This window comes from Bombus pyrosoma, linkage group LG9, assembly GCF_014825855.1.
Source record: "Bombus pyrosoma isolate SC7728 linkage group LG9, ASM1482585v1, whole genome shotgun sequence".
In the NCBI taxonomy this organism is placed as follows: Eukaryota; Metazoa; Arthropoda; class Insecta; order Hymenoptera; family Apidae; genus Bombus; species Bombus pyrosoma.
This window is the reverse complement of record NC_057778.1, coordinates 14,174,033-14,195,559: the sequence shown is the minus strand read 5'-3', so window position 1 is coordinate 14,195,559 and position 21,527 is coordinate 14,174,033. Positions and strand designations below refer to the sequence as shown.

Here is a 21,527-nt window from a genome sequence, read left to right as displayed (position 1 = left end):
AGCTTTTTTTGGTGAAAATGATTTTAGATAATATCCTTTTATCATTTAAAAATGATACTTAAAATTAATAATCATATAAATTTTACTTACAAATATTGAAAAAATATGATAGAAAAGGAAATATGAAACGTTTACCTTTCTTTCATCTGCATTATACAGGACTCTATTCTCATTGTATGAACCATTAAAATTTGGAATGAATATTTGTATTACAATCGCCTTTTATCGTTTCTATCATATTAAAAGAAGTAAGCCGCATAATGATACTCATATTTATCTTCTTCAGTATTTATAATTACAATTTGTAAAGATTAGATAATACAAATTTAAGCAGGTTGTATGATAGAAAGTAACTCTTCTTTTAAGTATCCTACAGATTCGTTGTCACTCGTTTCATCTGATTTACTTTTCCAGGAAAACATCAATATTACAGCAGGGAATAATTCTAATTCAAGTAATGTTTTATCAAAAGAATCTTCACTGAATATTGTTCGAGGAAGCTTTTTTAAGCTGAAAGGCCTCTCGTTATTAATCAAATTCTCACTAACAAAATTAACAACATTTTGAAAACTTTCATGTATAGAAAATGTTCCTTGTAAAATAAGATTATCTGGAAATTTTATACGGATCAATGAAAATTTATATTTTCTGAGTCTCCCTTTTTCGTCTCTTTCTCTCATGGCTTTCGTTCTTAACATCTGATCTCTTTCAACTGCTTCAGTTCTATTAACATTGGTAAAGAAAAATGTTTAACATAATTTATTTACTGAAATCTTATATTATATTTAATCTGTATGTATTAATGCATACAGTACGTATATATAATTACCGAAGTTGTTGTTCTTTCTCTATATCTTCAGCAGTTAAATTGAAAAAGCTCGATGGCAATTCAGTTCTTTTGTTTGCTTGCATAGGTAACAATACTTGAAGATTTCTGTTTAGTTCCAGTGGAATGGGCTGTGCAATTTTTAATGCTTCCAATAACATGGTAATGTTTTCAATATCACAATTATCTGCATTAAGGATTAAGAAATCATCTTCCTTATCATTATTCAATAACTTCTTTTGATGAAAACCAGCAGCATTTAAAAACTCTAATGCACCTTCAATTGGGGCCACTTTATCCTTTAAAATATTGATAAAAAGTTTATATAAATTATTTTCTCCTTAAATAAATCTATTTAAAGAAACAAAAGTATTACCTGAAATACTCTATTCTGCATCCTAATTTTCTGATATTTTTCTTCCCCTGGATTATTTATAATATTTTCTAGATATTTTCCAAGTGTTTCAACACAAGCATCAATTTTATTCTTTTTACTATTGCAATTTTGTATAATTAAACATGATATTAAACCCGTATCTTCTCCTTTCAATTGTTCATATAAAAATTCTTTTATTTTTACTTTCCATTCATCTTGTGATAATACTTCATTAGATAAATATGGACAACAATAGTATACATTGGTAACAGCTAACAAAGAATTATCCTTAACTGCATTTTCAGCTTTTTCTTCTGATTGCACATAATTTTTCTCTACATTTTGTTGTGCTTTTCTTTTTTGTTCTAATTCTCGTTTCACTTGTGCTTTAATAGCTGCATATGATCTATGAATAATATATTATTAAATATGTTATTATATTTAAAATTATAAACAAAAACTATTATTTTTTATGAAAAACATACGTGTTAAATCTTTTTATGTTAGATTCTTTTGCTTCCAATCTTGCCAAAGCTGCTTGACCAGCTACTTTAGCTTCTTCTGTAGGTTCCACTCTTTTTCTTGGCTCTACTACAGAAGTAGATCCATCATTGCTAGTTGATTCTGTCAATCTGCATAAAATAATTTTGCATTACGAAAAATATAACATACTAATGATAATTAGCTTAGTATTGAGATATATATGAAATGTAAAACATAAGATTCGCTAGTATCTCAAATAATAATTAAAAAAGCTACTGAAAATTTCTATCCTCTATGTTAAAATCAAATAGTTAATTAGAATGTATTATGGTAAACATTACTTGTGTCCTTTTCCAGCATTCATAAATTTCACATCCAATTTTGCCTTGTGAAAAAGTGATTTAATTTTTTCTGTCATAATTGTTATTTGATCTGATATTAAAAAAATCAGATGTAAAAAGCAGATCAATCGTGTAACTTAAATTTTCTACTCAAAACAATTCTGTTGGATTTATTTAACCTAGAAAAAAATGAAAAATCTATATATTTATTAATAATGTGTATATATATATATATATACAAAAATAATTCCACTTTGCTTACAATTACTTTATATTTGGTAAAATAATTTATACTTACTAACCAACAAATTATTCGCCAGATGAACTGTCAAAATCTTTTGATATAGAGTCTGTGTTAACAACAATAATTTTCATTAGAATTAAGATAAGAATTTTTTAAATTTTCAATGTTTAGACATGATAATTTTTATATATATACTATAAATTAACAGCAAATAATTTCCTAATCATTTAATACCATTTGTTTATTACATATACTGAATATTATAAAATATTTCTTTTTTACCTCTTTTACCCTTGATCTTCAACAAAAATAAAAGAATTTTTACTTAATCTTGCAATGGCATACTATTGTCTTTCATAACCCCAGTTTTATTTTTGCAATTGTATTGATTTTTATTAATGGAAGAGAAAACAATCACAAATATAAAACTCCTCTAACTTCTTTTTGAACGTTTAATTTTATAAACCTAAAAGCAATATCTGTGAATATCTCAATAAATTTTTTGCACTGTCTCTTTTATAAAAGTTTTTGTGATTTAAATGCACAAAAATCATATCGAAGTTAAAAGACCTCAATGTCCTATTTAATAATCATAAAAAGTGTGCTATTGCAAGATAAAAGTAAAGTAATACCAGTAAAATTAATGACAAAAATTTATACTTAACAATATACTCTTATTATTACGTGAATAAAAGCAATAGGAAGAACGGACATACAAATAGATACTAAGTATATTGCATAGTCATCGAAAAATATGTTCCGAGAATTATATATTTACTATTAAAATATGTTTAAAAAATTACATACGTATTATTAAAACATGTTCTGAGAATGATATATTTACTATTTTAAGCATATACATACATACAATTTGTTCTACACAATAGCGTGAATACGTATACGTATCAAAACGAAAATATGATTTTCTTACTTGGTTCCATAAATTGTTCGGAAATTCTTGGACCGTAAATATACCAAGCGATGAAAATAAGGGCCACGGTACTAACAAATGTAAATAAGAAGACTTTCAACAATTGTAACTGAAAATCGTCAAATGCTACAAAATCAATAAATTCGTGAAAAAAATCGGAAAATTTTTGTTGAAGTTCATTGCTGATTATGCTGTTGATCGGATGAAATATTAACTCAAACGTTGTTGAGTCCACTAAGTCATGGGTAAGCTTATTGATCGTTTCCACCAAATATTCTACCCAAGACCACGAATTTTCATGTACGCTACTCATCACATGTGAAAAACTCTTAATTAAATTAAATAAACGCACACTTTTTGTTCACCTTTACTTTATTATGTCACATTACCCACGTCTTTGATATTTTCAAGTGTCTAAATCATTCTGATTTTCAAGGTCAGATCCCAGAATATGATGAAATTCGACCACTGGGAAAACTTCTGAATAAGCGTAAAAAGTAACATTCGATTTACCATCTTATAAGAAAAATACTCACGACTCATGGCTTCAACAATGCCATCTTTGTAGCCATAAAATTTCAATTGTTCGCTAGTGATGTTAGTGATATTTTAAAATCATACATAGATATTTAATATTTACTCGTTTTATATTGGTGTATAATGTACAGCAATACTAATATTGTTTATCAATGTTGGTAAAAAAAGCAATAATATATTTGGAATATATATAATATAATTTGAATAATATAAAAGTATATCTCTTTCACACATACATCTCGTGTCTTATTATCTGTTAAAAATGGGTGGTGGAGATTTGGTAAGTTGAAATTAAATTTTAAGTAGGGTAAGTACGTATTATATTAAGTAAATAGAAGCATATTGTATCTAACAAAACTGCAAATTTTGTTAATATAGAATTTGAAGAAGTCATGGCATCCATCTACTATGAAAAATATAGAAAAAGTTTGGAAAGCAGAGCAACAACAAAGTCAAGAAAAAAAGAAAATAGCTGAATTAAAGAAAGAAATAGAAATGGAGAAAGATCGAGAGGATATGAAAAAGTACGCAATGGAGCAAGGAGTAATAGAAAAGAAAGATGACAAAAAGCTAGATTGGATGTATAAAGGACCAAATCAATTAGTCAATAGAGAAGAATATTTACTTGGACGGCCAATTGATAAATCATTTGAACAAATGGTTCAAACAGAAAAAGATAATGAATTAAACCAAACACCAAGAAATCATGTTGAACACGGTATTTTATATTTTAAATGTTTTTTGACTCTTTAACCTACAACTTCGGGCCAAACACAAGAAACACGAGTTTCTTGGTCGTATTCGCAAGTGTAGATATATTTTCTTGTAAAATATCAGAAAGATATCCTTAAAAATCTTGTTCAATGATCAATTGGTAGTAATTATTTATTAAACATCTTGCACAACTTCGGACGCTCAGCTAGACCGTGAAATGGCTCGATGTCTGACTGACCCTGCCGATGGTTATGGCACACGCTGTTGAAACTTAAATCATAGGGCGAGGGGTTAATTTGTATAAGAATAGTGCAGTGTTAGAAGTTTTATACATAACTTATCTGCAATTTCAGAATGTATTCCCCCGTCATTACGTTTCTTTTCTGGTAATGAACAAGTGGACTTAGCAAGAAAGATGCAAGAAGACCCCTTATATGCTATAAAGAAGAAGGAGATGGAAACAAGAAATCAACTGCTAAAAAATCCAGTTAAATTAAAGCAATTACGACAATTGGTATGTAAATGATAATATTGGCTTATTATAATATTTTATTAAAAATATTTTATTATTTATTTATTAATATCAACTACTATTTAGTTGGAACAGCAGTCAAAGAAAAGTAAAAGTGAAAAGAAAAAGAAGAAGAATAAACAAGATATTGATAGTGATGACGAAGCGCAACTTGACCTATTACTGGCTACTAAATATAAACAATTAAAGGATAAAATTAGTAATAAAGATTTAATAAAGTCAATGAAAAAGATGAAACATAAACGAAAGAAGAAGTCTAGAAAAGAAAATGAAACTTCAAATAGTGAATCAGAAAGTAGTAACGAAGGAAGTGAAAGTGATGAACATATAAAAAAGCATAAGAAAAAGAGAAGTAAAAGTAAAGAAAAAAATACTGAAGTTATAAAACATAGTAAAGAAAAATATTTAATATCTGATAAAGAAGAAGAAAGAAAGCATAAGTCATATGAAAAACTTATTAAAGCATGCAGTTCAAACAATGATAATAATGATAGCTCAATTAAAAAAAGAAGAGATAGGTCATTCAATAGAGACGTAAGAAAACACAGAAATAAAGATTTTCGTTCAAGCAGTCCTCAAAATAGAAGAAGCAGTATTCATAAAAATACATACAATACCGAGAATAAGTATAAAGATCTTTCAAAGAGATCACATGAAAAAGAAACAACATATTCTAAATCATCTTCTAATACAAATAGAAAGTATTACAAAGAAGATAAGAATCGAGATAAATGGAATTTTAAAAAGAAACAGGATCTCACAGAAGAAGAAAAAGAACGACGTAGACAAGAAATGATAGCAAATGCAACATGGAGAGATGAAGAACGAGAACGTAATGTTAAAAAGTATCGCATAGAAGAAAAGAAAGAAATAGATAGTAGAAAAGTGTATAATCAAGATTTTGTTACAAAACAATTAGCAGCTGCTGCAGAAATAAGTACTGTTGCTTCTAGAATTAAAGCCAATATAAATAATATACAACGATCTGGAAGAGCAATGGATACAAATTTTGCTAAAAGATGAATCCAAATAATACAGTTAGGTTTGTACAGTTTTATAAATTTCATTGAATTCTTTATAAAAATTACTATAATCTAAATGTGATATATTAAAAAATGTATACTTTGTAACATATAATTATGTATTTTATTGATATATGAATACAGATTTTTAGACAGAATTACTATTTTTTACAATTTTCAGTATTTTATTTATATAAAGCAAATTCTCTTGATTGAGGGAATATATATACACACATTAAGAAAATACCATATTTTTATATAAATATGCTTCTGATTATATATAATGTATCTACAAACAATATTCGATTGCACAGAAGAATTACTTTTTCCATTATGTAATTTTACAAGTTTCTCTAGTTTCAATTGCGTCGTTGATGTCATTAATAGTTGCGAAACATCCTCCAGTAAGCATATTATTTACTACAGCTCTAGCAAGATATCCTGTAGTTATTGAATAGTGAGCAGAGAAAAACAATGATTGATCAACAGTTTTTTCCACGTTATTATCCTAAACAAAGTTATGTGTAATATTGAATTTACATATATAACTGTAACTAATATACGTAAAATTATAGTCAGAATATATGTACCTTACAATACATGAGGAAACTATCTTCGACGAGTTTGTTAAGATTTAATTGTTTCTGAAAACTTAATTCTGGATTTCGAAGTAAAATTGTTGATACTATAGTGAGTAACTGTAAAAATGGGAGCTGTTTATTTATATATATTGCATATTTTTTCGTGAATATAATAATGCTCTTGCATAAATCGAAAAATAAATCAAATATAAGTAAAAAAAGAATACCTCTACAATAATTTGGCGATATTCTGGCAATTGTATATGGTGAAGTAAAGATTCCACGAACAAAGCAAATGTAAGTTCGGAACGAGTCATATTAGACAGAGTAGGTTGTTGAGGCAATTCTCGTCCATTAACACAAATACCATCCGGACAACGCATTAATACTTCCCAAACGTGATTATAAAAATGTGCAGGTACTCTACATAAACAACCTTCAATTTTTCTACGTCCTAAAACTGTAATCCTAATACAACATAAAATTAATTTATGTATAATAGATAAATGTGTACTGTATGAAAAATAAATTAAATTATTTATACTTTTCATTGTTGGCCCAATCTTTAACCGTCAATACTTTTATAAGGAATTGACGAATCTCAAATGGACTATAGTTTTCAATTGGTTTAGGATTTTTAACAAACATTTGTAAGTAAAGTTTTATTGCTTCTAGGACCCATCTATAAATAAAAAGAATATTTAATAATACTCATTCTAAATACTCTAGATATTAATGTTAAATATGACACATAAAACACACCCAATACGAATTTTCAGTATTCCTTTAAACATTTCTGGATTTGTTCCAATAAGTCGACCGCAGTACAATAATACTTCTTGTTGAAGTACTGCTTGAACTACATTATGTGGTTGAATTGTTGAATACATAACTGACTGAATTTCTACAGGTGTCATTGGTTTATCAAATACAGTTTCTTCTTGTCCAATTACTCCAACTGTTATCTGATATTAATGATGAATAAAAAATTCTTTATTTACACACTATAAATATCCAAACAATTTAACAAAGGTACCTGTTTTCCTTTAACAAGAACTCCTGTTATAAAAGGACTTATACTATCAACGGTATGATTCAATAAACTGCTACAGTAACGAACAACCATCCAATATCTAAGGCACCCCGCCTGTTGATACAATGACCTTAATTGATCTCCAACTAAAATAAAATATTAATCAAAGTAAATATCACTATATACTTATAATCTTTAAATAGCAATTTATATTAGTACCTGTCATTCCATTAATTTCATAGTTAATTCCTTCTCGTTTCAATAAAATACCATAAAGTTGACACAAAGTGTATAAGCTTTTATTGTTACGAATTTCATTTAAGATATTATATAGTGGTTCATTCATGTAATACTAAAACATGAAGCAATTAGAATAAATAAAAAATATAGTTATTATTTATAGATACTTACAGAATAATCTTTTATATTTTCAGAATAAGTTAAAGCTTTAGGTACATCAGTTAAACTTTGATATCCAATATAATCATGTTTTAATTGCTTAAATTGGGTAAGTTCAAGATCTGTCTCTACAGTATTTATAAAGTCCAAATGTTCTGCACAACATTAGATTTGCATTAATATTTACTAAATGATAAAGAGTAAAATGTATAAATGTTAATTATACCAATGCATGAAGATGAAATGAGATTCTGTAACCGACCAATTCGAACTTTTGTTTTGTTACAATATCCTTTTTTTAACATAGCAAAAAGATCAAGCATTTCCTTAAATTGTGGATCCCTAACAAAGAAATTTTTTATTTATGAGTGTGATATAAGAATTACACTTTCAACATATTAATTTAAAAATTAACAAGTACCTCATATGTTCTTCTCGTATCAAAAGACATATAGTAGGTCGACCTGAAAGTCGCCAATATTTGCCCACAAACTGAAGTTCAGTTTTTATGTCATCGATTAATAGAGCCATATCTCTATACAAGTAAAAATCTGACACCTCAAATATTAGAGGATAACAAAGTACTGTCATACCACATACTCTATAAACCTATAAAAAAAGTGATATTGAACTTTCTAAATCAATTTTTATATTATACATTGAACATACCTTACTTGTACCCAAAGACCCAATTGGTCTTGCAGGTCGGCCTTGTAGATTTAGTTTATTATTCACTCCCAATTTTTCATAAACTTTTACTAATTGTGTAGATGATAATATTTGTACTGGTTCCACTTCGTGTGGTGTTTGTGTTTGTATACCGTATGTTGCCATCATAGCTTGTAATCGCATAGATTCAGCAATAAGAACGATTTGTACTACAAGATCAGTATGAGTACCCTAACATAGAGAAATTTTGTAATAAGTCAATCATGCATTATTATAATATGACAAGAATGCTAAAATTATTAATATAATACATTTTTTCATTCCCTAATACATTCAAAATTAAAAAAGGAGTTCAATTAAATAAAAAGAAAACTAGAAGTTTTTAGAAAAATTTGTCAATTAGACAATGTAATGATGTAATAATGCATAAACTATGTATTGTAAAGTTAAGAAATAATAATGAGAAAAAGAAGATGACAGAAACAAGCATCTTAAAAAACGACTAAGATAAATCATGCCTTGATCCAAGCTTCATGCATTATAATTAAAAAAAATGTCTCTAATATTTACATTAATAATGTGTGTGTGTGTGTATATATATATATGTATATATATATATAATAGAGGACTAATATAATAATCTGTTACTAATCTGAGCAAATAATAGACATTCAATATTACAATATGCTACATGATTCAAGCATGTATTATCATTTGTTTAATTTGAAAGCTCAAATACATATATTATTTAATTAACATTATAAAGCTACTATCAATCTGCAAATATTAAAACAAAATACTACAAAATATAGTATACTATTTGTATCATTTACTTACAATACTCGGTTTTGCCTGCATGAAACAAACATGTACAAAATAATTTATTACAACTAATTAATTTAGTAAATGTACTAATTAAATTGTACTCTGACTTACTTGAAAAGCTGAATACCTTCCAGCTTTTCGTGGTCTGTTGTATGAAGGAAGATAACGTCTAATTGGATCTAATTCATTAATATGTAATAAACCAGCAGTGAGTAGTTGAGCAATTATAAACATAGCTTGATTCCACAAATACATGGATCCAAGTTCTGTATCGGTAGAACTTTTCTGTCCTCTTCCTTCAGCACTTGGTACTCGATATGTACTACCAGGATCATTTCTTTCCAGTTCTAACCTATCCTCAGGTACATAGTAATACATAGGTATTACAGGATCTATTTAATTAAACAGAATACAATAACATTTTATATCATTATAGCCAAATCTATTTTCTATCTACATACCTCCATTAATATCTTTGTACATTCGTTCTTTTAATAATTTTTGATATTCTTCCACTTGTTCTGGCAAAGTCTTAAAAACGCCGTCAATGATCATAAATATGTAAAATAATGGCCATTCACATTCTATATTATCAAATTCCTATAACAAAAAAATATCTTTTTAATACCATCCTAAAATTATTAAAAGAAGTTAATGTAATTATGTAGACAGAAATTATAAATCCATTTAAGCACATTCTGAAAATAATATATACTAACAATCAAATACATCAGAGACCTTGATTTCACCAGATTTGTAATATCGTCGATCTTTGCTTTCTATAACGGTTTTGTATCCATCTCTGCCAAACCTCTTAAATCCGTAATTGCCTTTTAATCTTCGAATTATATTCGCCTTTGTTTCATTATACAATACTTCTTCATGAGTGGCAAATGCAGGAAAAGATATTGTTGGTAGTAAAGCTGTATCTACACTCTAAATAGTACAATGTATTAAAATTTAAATTATAACATATTTTTACATAATATGTATATTTTTTACCTTAGAACTTGACTCTCTTGGAAGCATTGTTTCAAAAATACTACGATTTCGATTATGTGCATCAATATCAACATATATGACTGACCAAGAAGCTCCTTTTTCTCCAAATAAATTGCATCCATTAATAGCTTCAAGAGCACTTTTGGCTATACCAATTGAACTTGCATGTATTTCAGGTGTACCATCATTATATCTACTACCACGTTCCCACATGCCATAATCTGGTGTACGATATGCTCTTTCCACATAATATACAAGATTTTGTATAAATGCTACTTCATCTTGAGTATATATAATTTGCAATCCTGAAGAAATCATTTGTACTAAAAATATCAAATATAGTGAAACAATATCGATCTGCAAAAAATAAAATTGGTATAATTATTTTAAATCACTCTATCTTATCATATTTCAATATGTACTATAATTACTTGCAAATGATTGTAATCGGCATCTTTAAAAATTTCATCACCAGTATCTAAATGAAATTTACAATGCAATGCAAAGCGATTACACTGATTACGTTTAAATAACTCTATTCTAGGTGATTGTTTCACCCAACATTCTAAAATCCCACGCATACATTTTACAGCTGATTGTCCAAGTTCATAAGATTTTCCACGATCATCATCTATACGTCTAAAAAACATAATATTATTTACCATAATATAATAATTACTAGACAAACTTAACTCTTTATTACCTATATGCTTGGTACAAACTCCATACAGCAGCCGCACAGTAAATACTTTCTCTCACACTTCCAACTACTTTATCATTTGAAACTTGTGGGAAAAGACCTGTTATACAACTTTGATAACGTAACAATTGTCTTTTAACTAAAAATTATATATAATCTACTTACTTTATTGCATAATACAATGGAATAATATGAAAATAAATATTCTTACCAATTCCATAATAGATATCAAGTTGTCTGACTGTATCTTCATAATTTGATATCTTGAGAAACATGTCAATATCTAAATCAATAATACTACCTTGTCGTACATTCCTGATCTGAGAAGCTCTATACAGTTAAAAACTGACTATAATATTTGCTTAAGATTAATTACAATTGAAAAAATTAATTATATTCAAAAGAAGCAAACCTTTTTGTGGAGATTGTTACAAAAGATGTCATCTTATTCAAATTAATCAATTCAATGGGTTTTCAACTTGATTTTATTGTTTAATGATCATATGGAAACAATTATTTCCAGTTACTTCAATAACATGGTTATTTATTATTAAAAAATTCTTTAGTAGAATATAAAATAATTAAGGTGACAATTGAAATAATAAACAACTCTCCTTTAATCCTCGTGTACGCATACGCGCATTAACCTTGACTGTGTTCTTTTGAATAGTTAATTTTACTTACACTACAATCAAATCTTCTATGTAATTGGCACGTAGAAGTTATTTACTATCTTTGACTTAAAATAGAAACCAAGAAGTAGCTATAAGTAGGTTTATTCCTAATTCATTTTAAGGTTATCTGAGATGGTAAATTTTTGAATTATGTAATTGCATTTCCAAGTATTTAATAACATATTTCCAATTTTCTAATTGAAATTTATTAAAATGAAATATTTTAAAGGAGTTTTAATTAGGATTTTAATTATAATTAAATTCTCCCAATAATTATATTGCTCCTTATCTATTATTAAATTACAGATCTTTCTGCGCAAATATTTGGGGTCATATTTATATGTTTTATTTCTGGACGAACATGATGTAAATATTTTTAAAATATGTAATATTATATGAAAATATTTGTATGCTATGAAAGATATATAATAATATAATACATTAAACTATATACATTTCCTTTTATTCCATTTTTATAATATGGTTAATAGTTGTAATGTGTATAATAATAATACTGATAGCGATAGTGATCTACCTTCTATATAATATTTATAATATATATTTAGTATCTCTATATATATATACCTATTATATTAGTATAGCGATACTATCACTATATAATTTGTGATATAATTTGAATTTTATTTTGAAATTTGTAAGAGAAATAAAAACACCTATAAAAGAATTAAATTACAAAATTATTGTAAAATATTTTATTTGAAAACGAAAAATACAGTAGAAACTTGCATAAAAAGCATAAACGTAATGCTAGTTTAACTATAACTTTATATACTATATAATTCGACAAACGTCATAATTAGACTTTGAATGTTTATATGAATGTGTACTTATATAGACAATCAATTAAAAAACAAAAGAACCTATAACAAAAACAAATCCAAAGTTATTAATAAAATATTCTATTTGAAAAAGAAAAATGCGCCAGAGAAACTTACATGAAAATAAGGACTGCTAACAAGTGAAAATCAACAATAAAAAAATCATTGCAAATATATTATTATTATTATTCCGCGTTTCATGTTTCTGAAACATTTTTAGAATGCGTTACGGAACACGCACGACTGTCGTGACAGAAAATTGAGTCAGTTCCGCAAGCAGAGCGCGAGAGTTGTGTCTTGTGTATCTCCTGTGTTCCGTTTATAGTTATAAAGTGCATTTTCGTATATGATGGCGTCCGCGAAAAGAAAGCAAGACGAGAAAAATTTGAAAATATTACGCGAGCTGGTCTCACAACCTGGTAATAAAGAATGTTTCGATTGCCATCAGCGAGGCCCAACTTACGTCAACATGACAATCGGTTCATTCGTCTGTACCTCTTGTTCTGGTATGCTGTAAGTACTCGTTACTTGTAAGAAGCCAATAAAGTGTACCAAGCTCTTCTTCCTTATAAAAAAATGACGTAACTGTTGTTTTACTTCATTATTTTATCATATTATGAATAGAACTGACCAAAATGTACTTTAAAAATGCTTTACATAATATTTAACGATCAAATAATTATAATTATCACTGGATAAATGTCAACATTTCAAATATATTAGGTAGGTCCAGTTTCGCATTTAATGAAAAATAAAATATATTCTTATTTGTAAATGCATCAGTAATAGGTTTTGTTGAAACACGTGTGATGAATGTATTTTACTATGATGAATAGGAGATTGTGGATCTTTGTTAAATGCTCGCATTTGCGGTCAGGAAGTTAATATATACTATCGGTATCAGTGTTTTCTTTGTGCGTAGTAGTTGTTATCAATGGTCAAAATGTGTTCTATTCATAAATAATATAGAATATTATTAGCTATTTTATAAAGTCCATAATTTATATTATATTAATTAGTCTGACTGGCAATGAAAAGAATAGTTAAATTATTAAATATTATAAATAATGTTTAATATACACAATAAATATTTTTTATTTTAATAATATTCAGTATGAATATATTATTTATAAATTACATTGTTACAAGTTTCAGTGAAATTTTAGTGTTTTTATTCCATACCAATTTAGATTATTTTTACCCATTATTAAATGCATAAGAATATCATACATTTTCTATATGTAGAACAATGGAATTGGATAGAATCATAACATGACTTTATAAAAGAGGAATAGAAGATTTAGTTAGTAGAAAGTAATTATTAATACAAAAGAAATATAATATTTAAAGGATGACCTAATAATTTTATTATTTTAATGTTAAAAGTTATAATAATTTTATCAATTAGTATATATAAAATGTAATAGGAAGAAATTTATATTACTAATTTTTTTTTAAATTACAGGAGGGGCTTGACACCACCACATAGAGTAAAATCTATTTCTATGGCAACATTTACTCAAGAGGAAATAGATTTTATAAAGGAACGTGGTAATGAATATTGTAGAAGAATATGGTTAGGCTTGATGAACCAAAATTCATCACAGACTTTAGATACAAAAGATGAACAAAAGATGAAAGATCTAATGAGTGCAAAATATGAGCTTAAAAGATATTATTTGGATCCGTCCATGGCAAATCAGAACTCAAATCAAAAATCACAGTCATCTAATCAAACTAACATTCCAAGGGTTCCACATTCTGGAACATCTACTACAACATTATCTTCTACAACATCTACATCAGCTTTGAAAACAAACAATGTTGAATCAGTTAATTTTAATAACTTTTCAACAGATTTTGTAGCTGATTTCAGCAAAGTTCCTGATCCATTTATTACTACTACAACACCTGCAAATAAACTCAGTCAACCTATTGTACCTCAGTCATTCTTTGCCAATTTTGACAACAATCCTGTTTTTGATAGCCAAAAAGATACAAGTAAATTGAATCAATATTTTACATTTGTTTTTACAAATTAATACAATATAATTATTATATTAATAATTGAACTTTTATGTGTGTCTAGATATTGAATCCTTAAGTCCATTTAGTCAGACCACAGGAAATATGACTAATTCAATGAATGCAAATGGTGCACATGTACCTCCATCAGAAGATCGTTATGCGGCACTGAAAGACTTAGATTCTCTAATGAAACAAATACAATTGAAAGATGATACTACAACTACATTAAATACATCCACATGGAATACTAGTAATGGTATATGCATTTATATATATCATTAAATTTTTAATTTATTAAAATTAATTTTACAAAATTATTTTATTATTCTTATCATAGCTTCGAATTCACTCTGGAGTGTAGGAAATCAAACTACAAATGTAATTTCAAATCCATTTGCAACTGGTGATTTATGGCGACCATCTAATGTAGTTAATAATAATACACAATCAATTGATACTTCACTATATAATCCTATTAATCCTTTTAAACCAGTACAATTTCCTATGAATAATGGTAAGTTCTTATTTAAAGAATGTAACATTCAATATATTTAACATTTGAAATAAATTAAAAAATATAAATATTTTAGATCCGCAGTGGGTAGGTATTGGACCATCTAGTAACAGAGATGTAATTCAGTTTAGTCAATTAATGACAAATAAAGTATGGCAACCAACTCTTCCAGCATATCATGCAAATCCATTCATGGTATGAATATAATATTTTCGTTTTAATTTTATAAATTATATTCATATATATATGTATGTACATCTAAATATATAAGTCTTTTTAGGTTGGTTCTGGCGTGAGCAACATGACAAGAAATTCGAACAATCCTTTCTTATGATTATATAAGCATAAGTTTTTAATGGAATTACGAACAAATAATATAGACCTAAAATATGTTTAGTTTAGGGCAATTGTTTATATATGTGACCTTATTGGCAATTAGTGCCATTAACTTTTATCTACAGGAGCACCAATCTCTTATTCATATAACAAAAAAATAATACTTTTATTTATGAATATAATATACACGTTAAATAAAGATTAATATTTGTTACCAATCGTGTATTATGTCTAGTAAAATCATCCCATTCAATTTAATTTCATTTCACTGTGTCTTATTATAAATTATGTTTGTATATATAAATTTTGTACATATATAAAAATCCGTTTAATTTTAATATAATAAAACATGTACATATTTTAAATATTATGAACAAAATTTTTTAAATATTTCTAAATTAAATCATGTTTATTGGTGAAAATATATCTAATATGTAAATACAGCAGAGAAAATTTAATTTTTAAAAATATGTCGTAATAATTATACACATAATAAATAAAGGATTGAAAAACAACTACACTTTACCTGATGCACACTTAAATATAGTTTATTTACTTAAAAATTTCTAATAAATACAAAATCACAAATGAACACTTAGTCTTTGTCATAATTCAATACCAATAGATTCAGAGTAGAGATCCACTTAACCGGTCATAATTGCATGATAATTAACCATTATTTGATCATTATATTTGCAGTCTACATTACGTGTAGTTGTAAATATATTATTAATTGTAATAACATGATCGGTCGTGTTTTACAATTACATATGGATATAAAGAGAAGCTTTGTGTCAACTAGTCAATTGTCATATAGCTGCCGTACAAATGTTTCGTTTCTCTTAGCTTTGTTTGCTAAATAGTATGGAAGCTCCAATGAATGATAAGAACTGTTGGTGGTAATTACTTAGAGTAATAAATTATTTATCAGTGTAAATGGACAAACAATCAAGAAACACTAATATACGAGTTCACCAATTATATTAATTGTTATGTATAAACATACGAGATGTGTGATATTGATATTACTAGGCAGGCATTGCGTATCTTAAAGATACATTTGAAAGCGCATGGACCGCTCTTTCATGGCACGAATTTACCTAGCAACCATTACTACTGGGGTTGCCTTTTGGCAATGGGCGCACCAAATACAATTTCTCACCCTGCTTGTTAGTATAAATAGGCGCTCGTTGATAATGGTCTACTAATTGGTCTAGTGTATGGAATTTTCTTTGACCAATACAATATAATGCTCCTTCCACATGTACCCTAAAGTGTTTGTTACGTCCTGGAGCTTTTAAAGATACTGAATAATCTCCCACCTATATAAATGTTATAATATTTATATTTAATGTTTATTGTATAATTTAAATTAAACATTTTATTATATTTAAAAGATTATCATAATGCATTGTTTGTTATTATCAGCAAGATGATATTTCAAATAAACTAACTTAAATATATAAGAATCATATTAATTAAATTATCTTTATTTGTACTTACATTAGTTTCGCTATCTCTAATTAAAAAGTCACCATCATGACCATGTTGATTCAATAACGTGTCACATTGCGAACGTGAAATGCTACCATAGTACCAAGGTTTTCCAACAAGATGTGGTCTATCACCAGGATCCGGCCTTCTTTCAAGGGAGTCTCCTGTACTAATCTCACTACTTGTCATTCCTCTCTCACGATATGGTTGTGTCAAATATTCACTCAATTCTTGAAGATAATTACGTGGCACTAGACCTATTTGACCTTGACTGTTTCTTGCTTTATACCATTCAGGATCTGCTGGTGGACGGTCAAGGATTTCCAAACGATCACCTTTCTCAAAGGATAATTCTTGATCATTGTTGGAAGAAAATGAATAAAGCGCAACAACAATATCAAGAACATTTTCTGCCATTGCATACGTATGAAGAGTATCATCTGCATCTCCTTCTTCGTGAGTATAATTTGATGGAAACCATCCTGCTTGTGTACCACTTTGACCCCTCCACCAACCATCATTACTTTTTTCTAATATTAAGATTCTAGTGCCTTTGACGAGTGACAATTCATCTGCTTGTTGTGCTTGGTAATTGTACTTGACAACTGCTGTACCTATTGCTTCACTTGGATCAGCAGGTAAACGCCTAGCCATAATAGGAGATTCTACGGCTCTGGATGGTGAATTACTGGATGGTAGAGTTTTTGAGCCAGAGCCCTTTTTGACTTTCTTTTTAATACTGTCAAAAAGAGATGGCTTTTCCTTCTTGACATAGTTACTTGGCACATAGCCAGCTTGTCCTCTTGCACTTTGTACTCTCCACCAGTGTTTTGAATCATCAAGAAGCAAGTATCGTTCATTTTTCCGTAAATCTAACTCCTGAGCACCTTGTGCTCCATAGTCGTATTTAGCGACAACATAGCATACGTCGTCTTGACTTGTCTTGCCTGAAAATTGTCACAATAATGAATTTTTTTAATATTATATATTTTCAATCGAAATATAAAAATTTGATTATAATAATCCTAATTCAAATTTAAAGTTATTGTAATAAAAAGCTTTTAGAAAAATCAGATCACAGAATTAAAATTGGTTATTTTAACATTTAAGTATAAAAATTAAATAAGACATAAATTGTTTATATATTAATATATATATACCACATAATATAATATTTATTAATAATAATAATAACAATTCAAAATGGGAAACATAATTACTTAGATTCAGAAGATAAAATATCTAATATATACAGAATCTACTAAATTAACTAATCCTTAGATTACAAAATACATTAATAGTGCAGATAACTGTTATCTCTTAATAATCTCCAATTATAATATACTAAAATATTAATTTTAGATAAACTATTTAAAGCAATTTGTTACAAAATAATGTGAAATGTAAAATAAAGAATACATTTGTGTTTAGAATTTATTTATATTATGCCCTTTATATATTTTTACAATTCCTTTTTATAAATTACTTTAATTTATTTAAACTACTACACATATAAAATTTTAATATCTTCCAGGAAGTGTAATTTGTTAATTGTATTGAAACTGAAAAACATTATATAACATATTTTATACATATATTTATGTAAAATGTTAAATTTATGTAAAATTTAATTTTTTTTTGGTAATTCATTATTATCATATATTTTCAAATATAATGAATACATGTTTAGAAATATAGTTTAAAGATATATCAATTAATTCTTTTTTAATAAACTACAGTAATATAGACATTTAAACGAATTTACATACAAAGCAAAGCATACAAGAATAAAACGTACCATGCTTCATGGCTGCCATGTGCGAAAATGGATATATACGTCTGAGTGTGGCGTGAGTAGCTGCTACTCACACACTATTTGCATAAATGTTAAATCTGCTTGTTCTGTGTCGGCAGCGTGAGTGCAGCAGGCATTCATTCTTTAGCTTTTTGTTTAGTGTTGATATACCTGCTGATTTCTTTGCTCAGAGTCCATCGTTCTCAAGGGTAGGGCAAGCAAGTGCATTACCAACACTTTAGAAAAAAATAAAACAATCATTAACTTGACATCATATATATTGTAAAATACAATATTTAGATATACTATCAGAAAAATATTATACTACATTATTACTTAATTTTATTGTAAGTTTACTTTAAAAAAATATATATATGTATATAATTTACAAAAAAAGAAAAGAAGACATTTATTTATTAAGTAGCATAGTGACAGTTATTTTATATTAGTACTATTTTTGTAATTTTGTTAATATAACTAATAGCTGCTAAATTAAATGCTCTCCATATATATTTTATAATTAATAAATTTATAATATACAAACACATATATTTTTGAGTTATTCAAAGATATTGTGTAAAATTTTATATATAAATAATAAACTAAAGTATTTATAAAGAACAGATAGAAAATACATACAATTACTTTCTTTTAATAAGGTCTACTTTACTTTTTATATACAAAAGTCAAATTATCGACTTTAAAAGTAATAAAGACAACTATAAATTAATATAAAGCAATGAAAATTATTAGTTATATATTATATTATTAATTATATATTATATATATTATTAATGCAATATTATTTATAAATGTTAATATATATATTTTTAGAAGTAGATCCTTTGCCTGAATGAAATGATGCTACAGAATATAAAATAAAAATGATAAAGATCAGTTTAAAGTTAAAACTTTTCCTAAATAAAATATATTCAAGAAATGTTAAACTATACTAAACTTTGATTCTAAACATGTATATAAATTATATATGTACTTTAAATACAGTCATAAATTAAATATATTTTAATATTATTAATATATACTTTTAATAATAGAATTTATATACAAAATGAAATATATAATAAAATATCTTTTAGAAAATATTGATAAAGAGAACATTAAACATTCATGCTAACTACAATATATTATAAAGTAGAATGTATCTAACAAAAACACGCAAAATATTGCATTATTATTAAAATCTTTTATGAAGAAACAAAGCATATGATGCAAAAGATAATTAATACATTTGAAAAAGAAAATCAAAATATCAAAAATAACTGCAAAACTTAAATTATGCAGATAAAGCTATATGGAAAGATTAAAATATAAACAAATGTAATATTATTTTAACCATAGCTTTGAATATCATAAAATTTGACAGTTGTTATAAGTAGATTGCAGATATTTATACAAATTTTCATAGAAAGTTGACAATAAAGTGGGTTATGGATTTGTTTATCTCTAGGCAATATTAAGCATATATTATTCATTTTGCATATTCTATGTATTTCATGTTTTGCACATTCCTTCTTGAAAAACATATGGTAATGTGTACAAAATTTATTTTATCAACTATATTACAAATTTTATGATGTAGTATTAATGTTGTGTCATGTGAAACAATGGATATATGTTAAATTATAAATCAGTTTCAATTAATAAAAATCTAATTAACTATGTACTGTGAATTATAATCATAGTGTATAGTTAACAACGATTCCATTATTATAGAATATTATTGCATATTTTACATGTTTTTTGCATATAGATGATACATTTTATATTTTTATATTTTGTATATTTCATTTACATATTCTAACATATCTGAAATGCATAAACATCCGCATTCTAGTTATAACCGATAGATTTGATAAAACAGGCGAATGTGCCGCCCATTGTGAAATATTTACATACGCAGCAGAACGCGTACACACAAGAATTGTGACAATTATTTCATGATCCCCTTCACGTAAACCTTGAACGAGAATGTAGTAACTTTCGAAGCACAGTATATAGAATATCGTTCATTGCCTTCTTGCCTACCATACTACAAAAGCAATGTAGAAGCGTGTTGAATGCAAAGGGGCAACAACTAGCACGAGTTTCAATTCAGCCGTTCACTTTATTATTTATGAAATACTATAAAATAATTTATCGCTCTATTACTGAAAAAAGAAAACAAATAAATGCAATAGCTTACCGATTTTTAAACTTGACATATTCCTGCATACAAGCTTCGAAATTTTACGTCGTTATACAGCTTGTTTTCCCCCACCCCGGCACGCAGCCATGAACGGGAGCGACTAGAGTGTATAGGGGATTGAATCTTTATGGGGAATCGGGTCGAGGGGGGACCTGGAAATTAGGGAAAGATAGAACGAATTGTAGAGAACTCCATCCACCAAGAAGTTTTCGTCACCGTTACGCTGTCAATAAGCATCGAACACAAAAATATAATATCAACACTTTTACCCACAATATTAATCTTCGCAAGTAAAATGCATAAGCAAAATCTTTGTGTGGATATTACAATATTTTTTGTTTGTTATATTTAGATTCATTTACACGACCCCTCCCGCAAAAGAACAGACCCACCCTTAATCCAAAGACGTTGAATGACCATGCGCGC

The 21,527-nt window shown here is 27.1% G+C and overlaps 6 protein-coding genes across 15 annotated transcripts; 2 read left to right on the top strand and 4 right to left on the bottom strand.

Moving 5' to 3' along the window:
* Positions 1-272: 272 nt before the first annotated feature.
* On the bottom strand, positions 273-3,669 carry LOC122570920 (UBX domain-containing protein 6). Of its 3 annotated transcripts, none has more exons than XM_043733912.1 (7): positions 3,567-3,669; positions 2,329-2,376; positions 2,027-2,205; positions 1,688-1,834; positions 1,203-1,608; positions 830-1,125; positions 273-723 (listed from the first exon to the last, which is right to left on the bottom strand). In XM_043733912.1, exons 3-7 carry the CDS (start codon positions 2,101-2,103, stop codon positions 327-329), a joined length of 1,323 nt encoding a protein of 440 aa, XP_043589847.1. In that variant the 5' UTR covers positions 2,104-2,205; positions 2,329-2,376; positions 3,567-3,669; the 3' UTR covers positions 273-326. The 3 variants fall into 3 exon arrangements, with proteins under 3 accessions (XP_043589847.1, XP_043589849.1, XP_043589848.1); XM_043733914.1 differs by having other exon boundaries at positions 2,325-2,376; positions 3,567-3,657; XM_043733913.1 differs by lacking the exon at positions 3,567-3,669 and adding an exon at positions 2,936-2,954.
* On the bottom strand, positions 2,575-3,666 carry LOC122570921. The gene is made up of 2 exons (XM_043733915.1): positions 3,202-3,666; positions 2,575-2,736 (listed from the first exon to the last, which is right to left on the bottom strand). The coding sequence occupies exons 1-2, from the start codon at positions 3,512-3,514 to the stop codon at positions 2,729-2,731; spliced, it is 321 nt and encodes a 106-aa protein (XP_043589850.1). The 5' UTR covers positions 3,515-3,666; the 3' UTR covers positions 2,575-2,728.
* A 176-nt stretch (positions 3,670-3,845) lies between the features above and the next one.
* Positions 3,846-6,121, top strand: LOC122570919 (pre-mRNA-splicing factor CWC25 homolog). 2 transcript variants are annotated; one of them, XM_043733909.1, is made up of 4 exons: positions 3,846-4,018; positions 4,117-4,456; positions 4,806-4,966; positions 5,051-6,121. In XM_043733909.1, the coding sequence occupies exons 1-4, from the start codon at positions 4,001-4,003 to the stop codon at positions 6,005-6,007; spliced, it is 1,476 nt and encodes a 491-aa protein (XP_043589844.1). In that variant the 5' UTR covers positions 3,846-4,000; the 3' UTR covers positions 6,008-6,121. The 2 variants fall into 2 exon arrangements, with proteins under 2 accessions (XP_043589844.1, XP_043589845.1); XM_043733910.1 differs by having other exon boundaries at positions 3,906-4,045.
* A 120-nt stretch (positions 6,122-6,241) lies between these two features.
* On the bottom strand, positions 6,242-12,111 carry LOC122570915 (probable phosphorylase b kinase regulatory subunit beta). 3 transcript variants are annotated; one of them, XM_043733898.1, is made up of 20 exons: positions 11,628-12,081; positions 11,427-11,545; positions 11,219-11,354; positions 10,947-11,154; positions 10,516-10,872; positions 10,252-10,449; positions 9,975-10,113; positions 9,625-9,905; positions 9,526-9,540; positions 8,689-8,919; positions 8,441-8,628; positions 8,246-8,361; positions 8,032-8,174; positions 7,840-7,972; positions 7,624-7,766; positions 7,350-7,552; positions 7,132-7,269; positions 6,815-7,055; positions 6,597-6,704; positions 6,242-6,514 (listed from the first exon to the last, which is right to left on the bottom strand). In XM_043733898.1, the coding sequence occupies exons 1-20, from the start codon at positions 11,657-11,659 to the stop codon at positions 6,338-6,340; spliced, it is 3,306 nt and encodes a 1,101-aa protein (XP_043589833.1). In that variant the 5' UTR covers positions 11,660-12,081; the 3' UTR covers positions 6,242-6,337. The 3 variants fall into 3 exon arrangements, 2 of the variants coding, with proteins under 2 accessions (XP_043589833.1, XP_043589834.1); XM_043733899.1 differs by lacking the exon at positions 9,526-9,540 and having other exon boundaries at positions 11,628-12,086; XR_006317915.1 differs by lacking the exons at positions 6,242-6,514; positions 6,597-6,704; positions 6,815-7,055; ... (2 more) ...; positions 7,624-7,766; positions 8,246-8,361 and having other exon boundaries at positions 7,926-7,972; positions 11,628-12,111.
* Positions 12,112-12,925: 814 nt separating this feature from the next.
* Positions 12,926-15,824, top strand: LOC122570914 (arf-GAP domain and FG repeat-containing protein 1). Of its 2 annotated transcripts, none has more exons than XM_043733896.1 (6): positions 12,926-13,241; positions 14,194-14,729; positions 14,818-15,012; positions 15,094-15,270; positions 15,347-15,465; positions 15,551-15,824. In XM_043733896.1, exons 1-6 carry the CDS (start codon positions 13,075-13,077, stop codon positions 15,602-15,604), a joined length of 1,248 nt encoding a protein of 415 aa, XP_043589831.1. In that variant the 5' UTR covers positions 12,926-13,074; the 3' UTR covers positions 15,605-15,824. The 2 variants fall into 2 exon arrangements, with proteins under 2 accessions (XP_043589831.1, XP_043589832.1); XM_043733897.1 differs by lacking the exon at positions 12,926-13,241 and adding an exon at positions 13,306-13,451.
* Positions 15,825-16,127: 303 nt separating this feature from the next.
* LOC122570913 (cytoplasmic protein NCK1) lies at positions 16,128-21,520 on the bottom strand. 4 transcript variants are annotated; one of them, XM_043733894.1, is made up of 5 exons: positions 21,375-21,520; positions 21,099-21,253; positions 18,899-19,131; positions 17,110-18,047; positions 16,128-16,928 (listed from the first exon to the last, which is right to left on the bottom strand). In XM_043733894.1, exons 3-5 carry the CDS (start codon positions 18,915-18,917, stop codon positions 16,707-16,709), a joined length of 1,179 nt encoding a protein of 392 aa, XP_043589829.1. In that variant the 5' UTR covers positions 18,918-19,131; positions 21,099-21,253; positions 21,375-21,520; the 3' UTR covers positions 16,128-16,706. The 4 variants fall into 4 exon arrangements, with proteins under 4 accessions (XP_043589829.1, XP_043589830.1, XP_043589826.1 ...); XM_043733895.1 differs by adding an exon at positions 20,813-21,037 and having other exon boundaries at positions 21,099-21,499; XM_043733891.1 differs by having other exon boundaries at positions 21,099-21,499.
* Positions 21,521-21,527: the final 7 nt, after the last annotated feature.

Excerpts from the sequence above, each read along its gene's own strand:
- LOC122570919 (XM_043733909.1), top strand. Across the intron at positions 4,457-4,805 it reads AAGAAATCATGTTGAACACG|AATGTATTCCCCCGTCATTA; the intron begins GTATTTTATATT and ends CTGCAATTTCAG. Across the intron at positions 4,967-5,050 it reads TAAAGCAATTACGACAATTG|TTGGAACAGCAGTCAAAGAA; the intron begins GTATGTAAATGA and ends ACTACTATTTAG.
- LOC122570915 (XM_043733898.1), bottom strand. The coding sequence starts at position 11,659 with ATGACATCTTTTGTAACAATCTCCACAAAAAG. Across the intron at positions 11,546-11,627 it reads GTAACAATCTCCACAAAAAG|AGCTTCTCAGATCAGGAATG; the intron begins GTTTGCTTCTTT and ends TTAACTGTATAG. Across the intron at positions 6,515-6,596 it reads GTTTCCTCATGTATTGTAAG|GATAATAACGTGGAAAAAAC; the intron begins GTACATATATTC and ends AACTTTGTTTAG.
- LOC122570921 (XM_043733915.1), bottom strand. The coding sequence starts at position 3,514 with ATGAGTAGCGTACATGAAAATTCGTGGTCTTGGGTAGAATATTTGGTG.
- LOC122570914 (XM_043733896.1), top strand. The coding sequence starts at position 13,075 with ATGATGGCGTCCGCGAAAAGAAAGCAAGACGAGAAAAATTTGAAAATA. Across the intron at positions 15,013-15,093 it reads CACATGGAATACTAGTAATG|CTTCGAATTCACTCTGGAGT; the intron begins GTATATGCATTT and ends TTCTTATCATAG. Across the intron at positions 15,466-15,550 it reads ATCATGCAAATCCATTCATG|GTTGGTTCTGGCGTGAGCAA; the intron begins GTATGAATATAA and ends AAGTCTTTTTAG.
- LOC122570920 (XM_043733912.1), bottom strand. The coding sequence starts at position 2,103 with ATGACAGAAAAAATTAAATCACTTTTTCACAAGGCAAAATTGGATGTG. Across the intron at positions 1,609-1,687 it reads AACATAAAAAGATTTAACAC|ATCATATGCAGCTATTAAAG; the intron begins GTATGTTTTTCA and ends TATTATTCATAG. Across the intron at positions 724-829 it reads GAGAAAGAACAACAACTTCG|AACTGAAGCAGTTGAAAGAG; the intron begins GTAATTATATAT and ends CAATGTTAATAG.
- LOC122570913 (XM_043733894.1), bottom strand. Across the intron at positions 16,929-17,109 it reads TTAGAGATAGCGAAACTAAT|GTGGGAGATTATTCAGTATC; the intron begins GTAAGTACAAAT and ends ACATTTATATAG.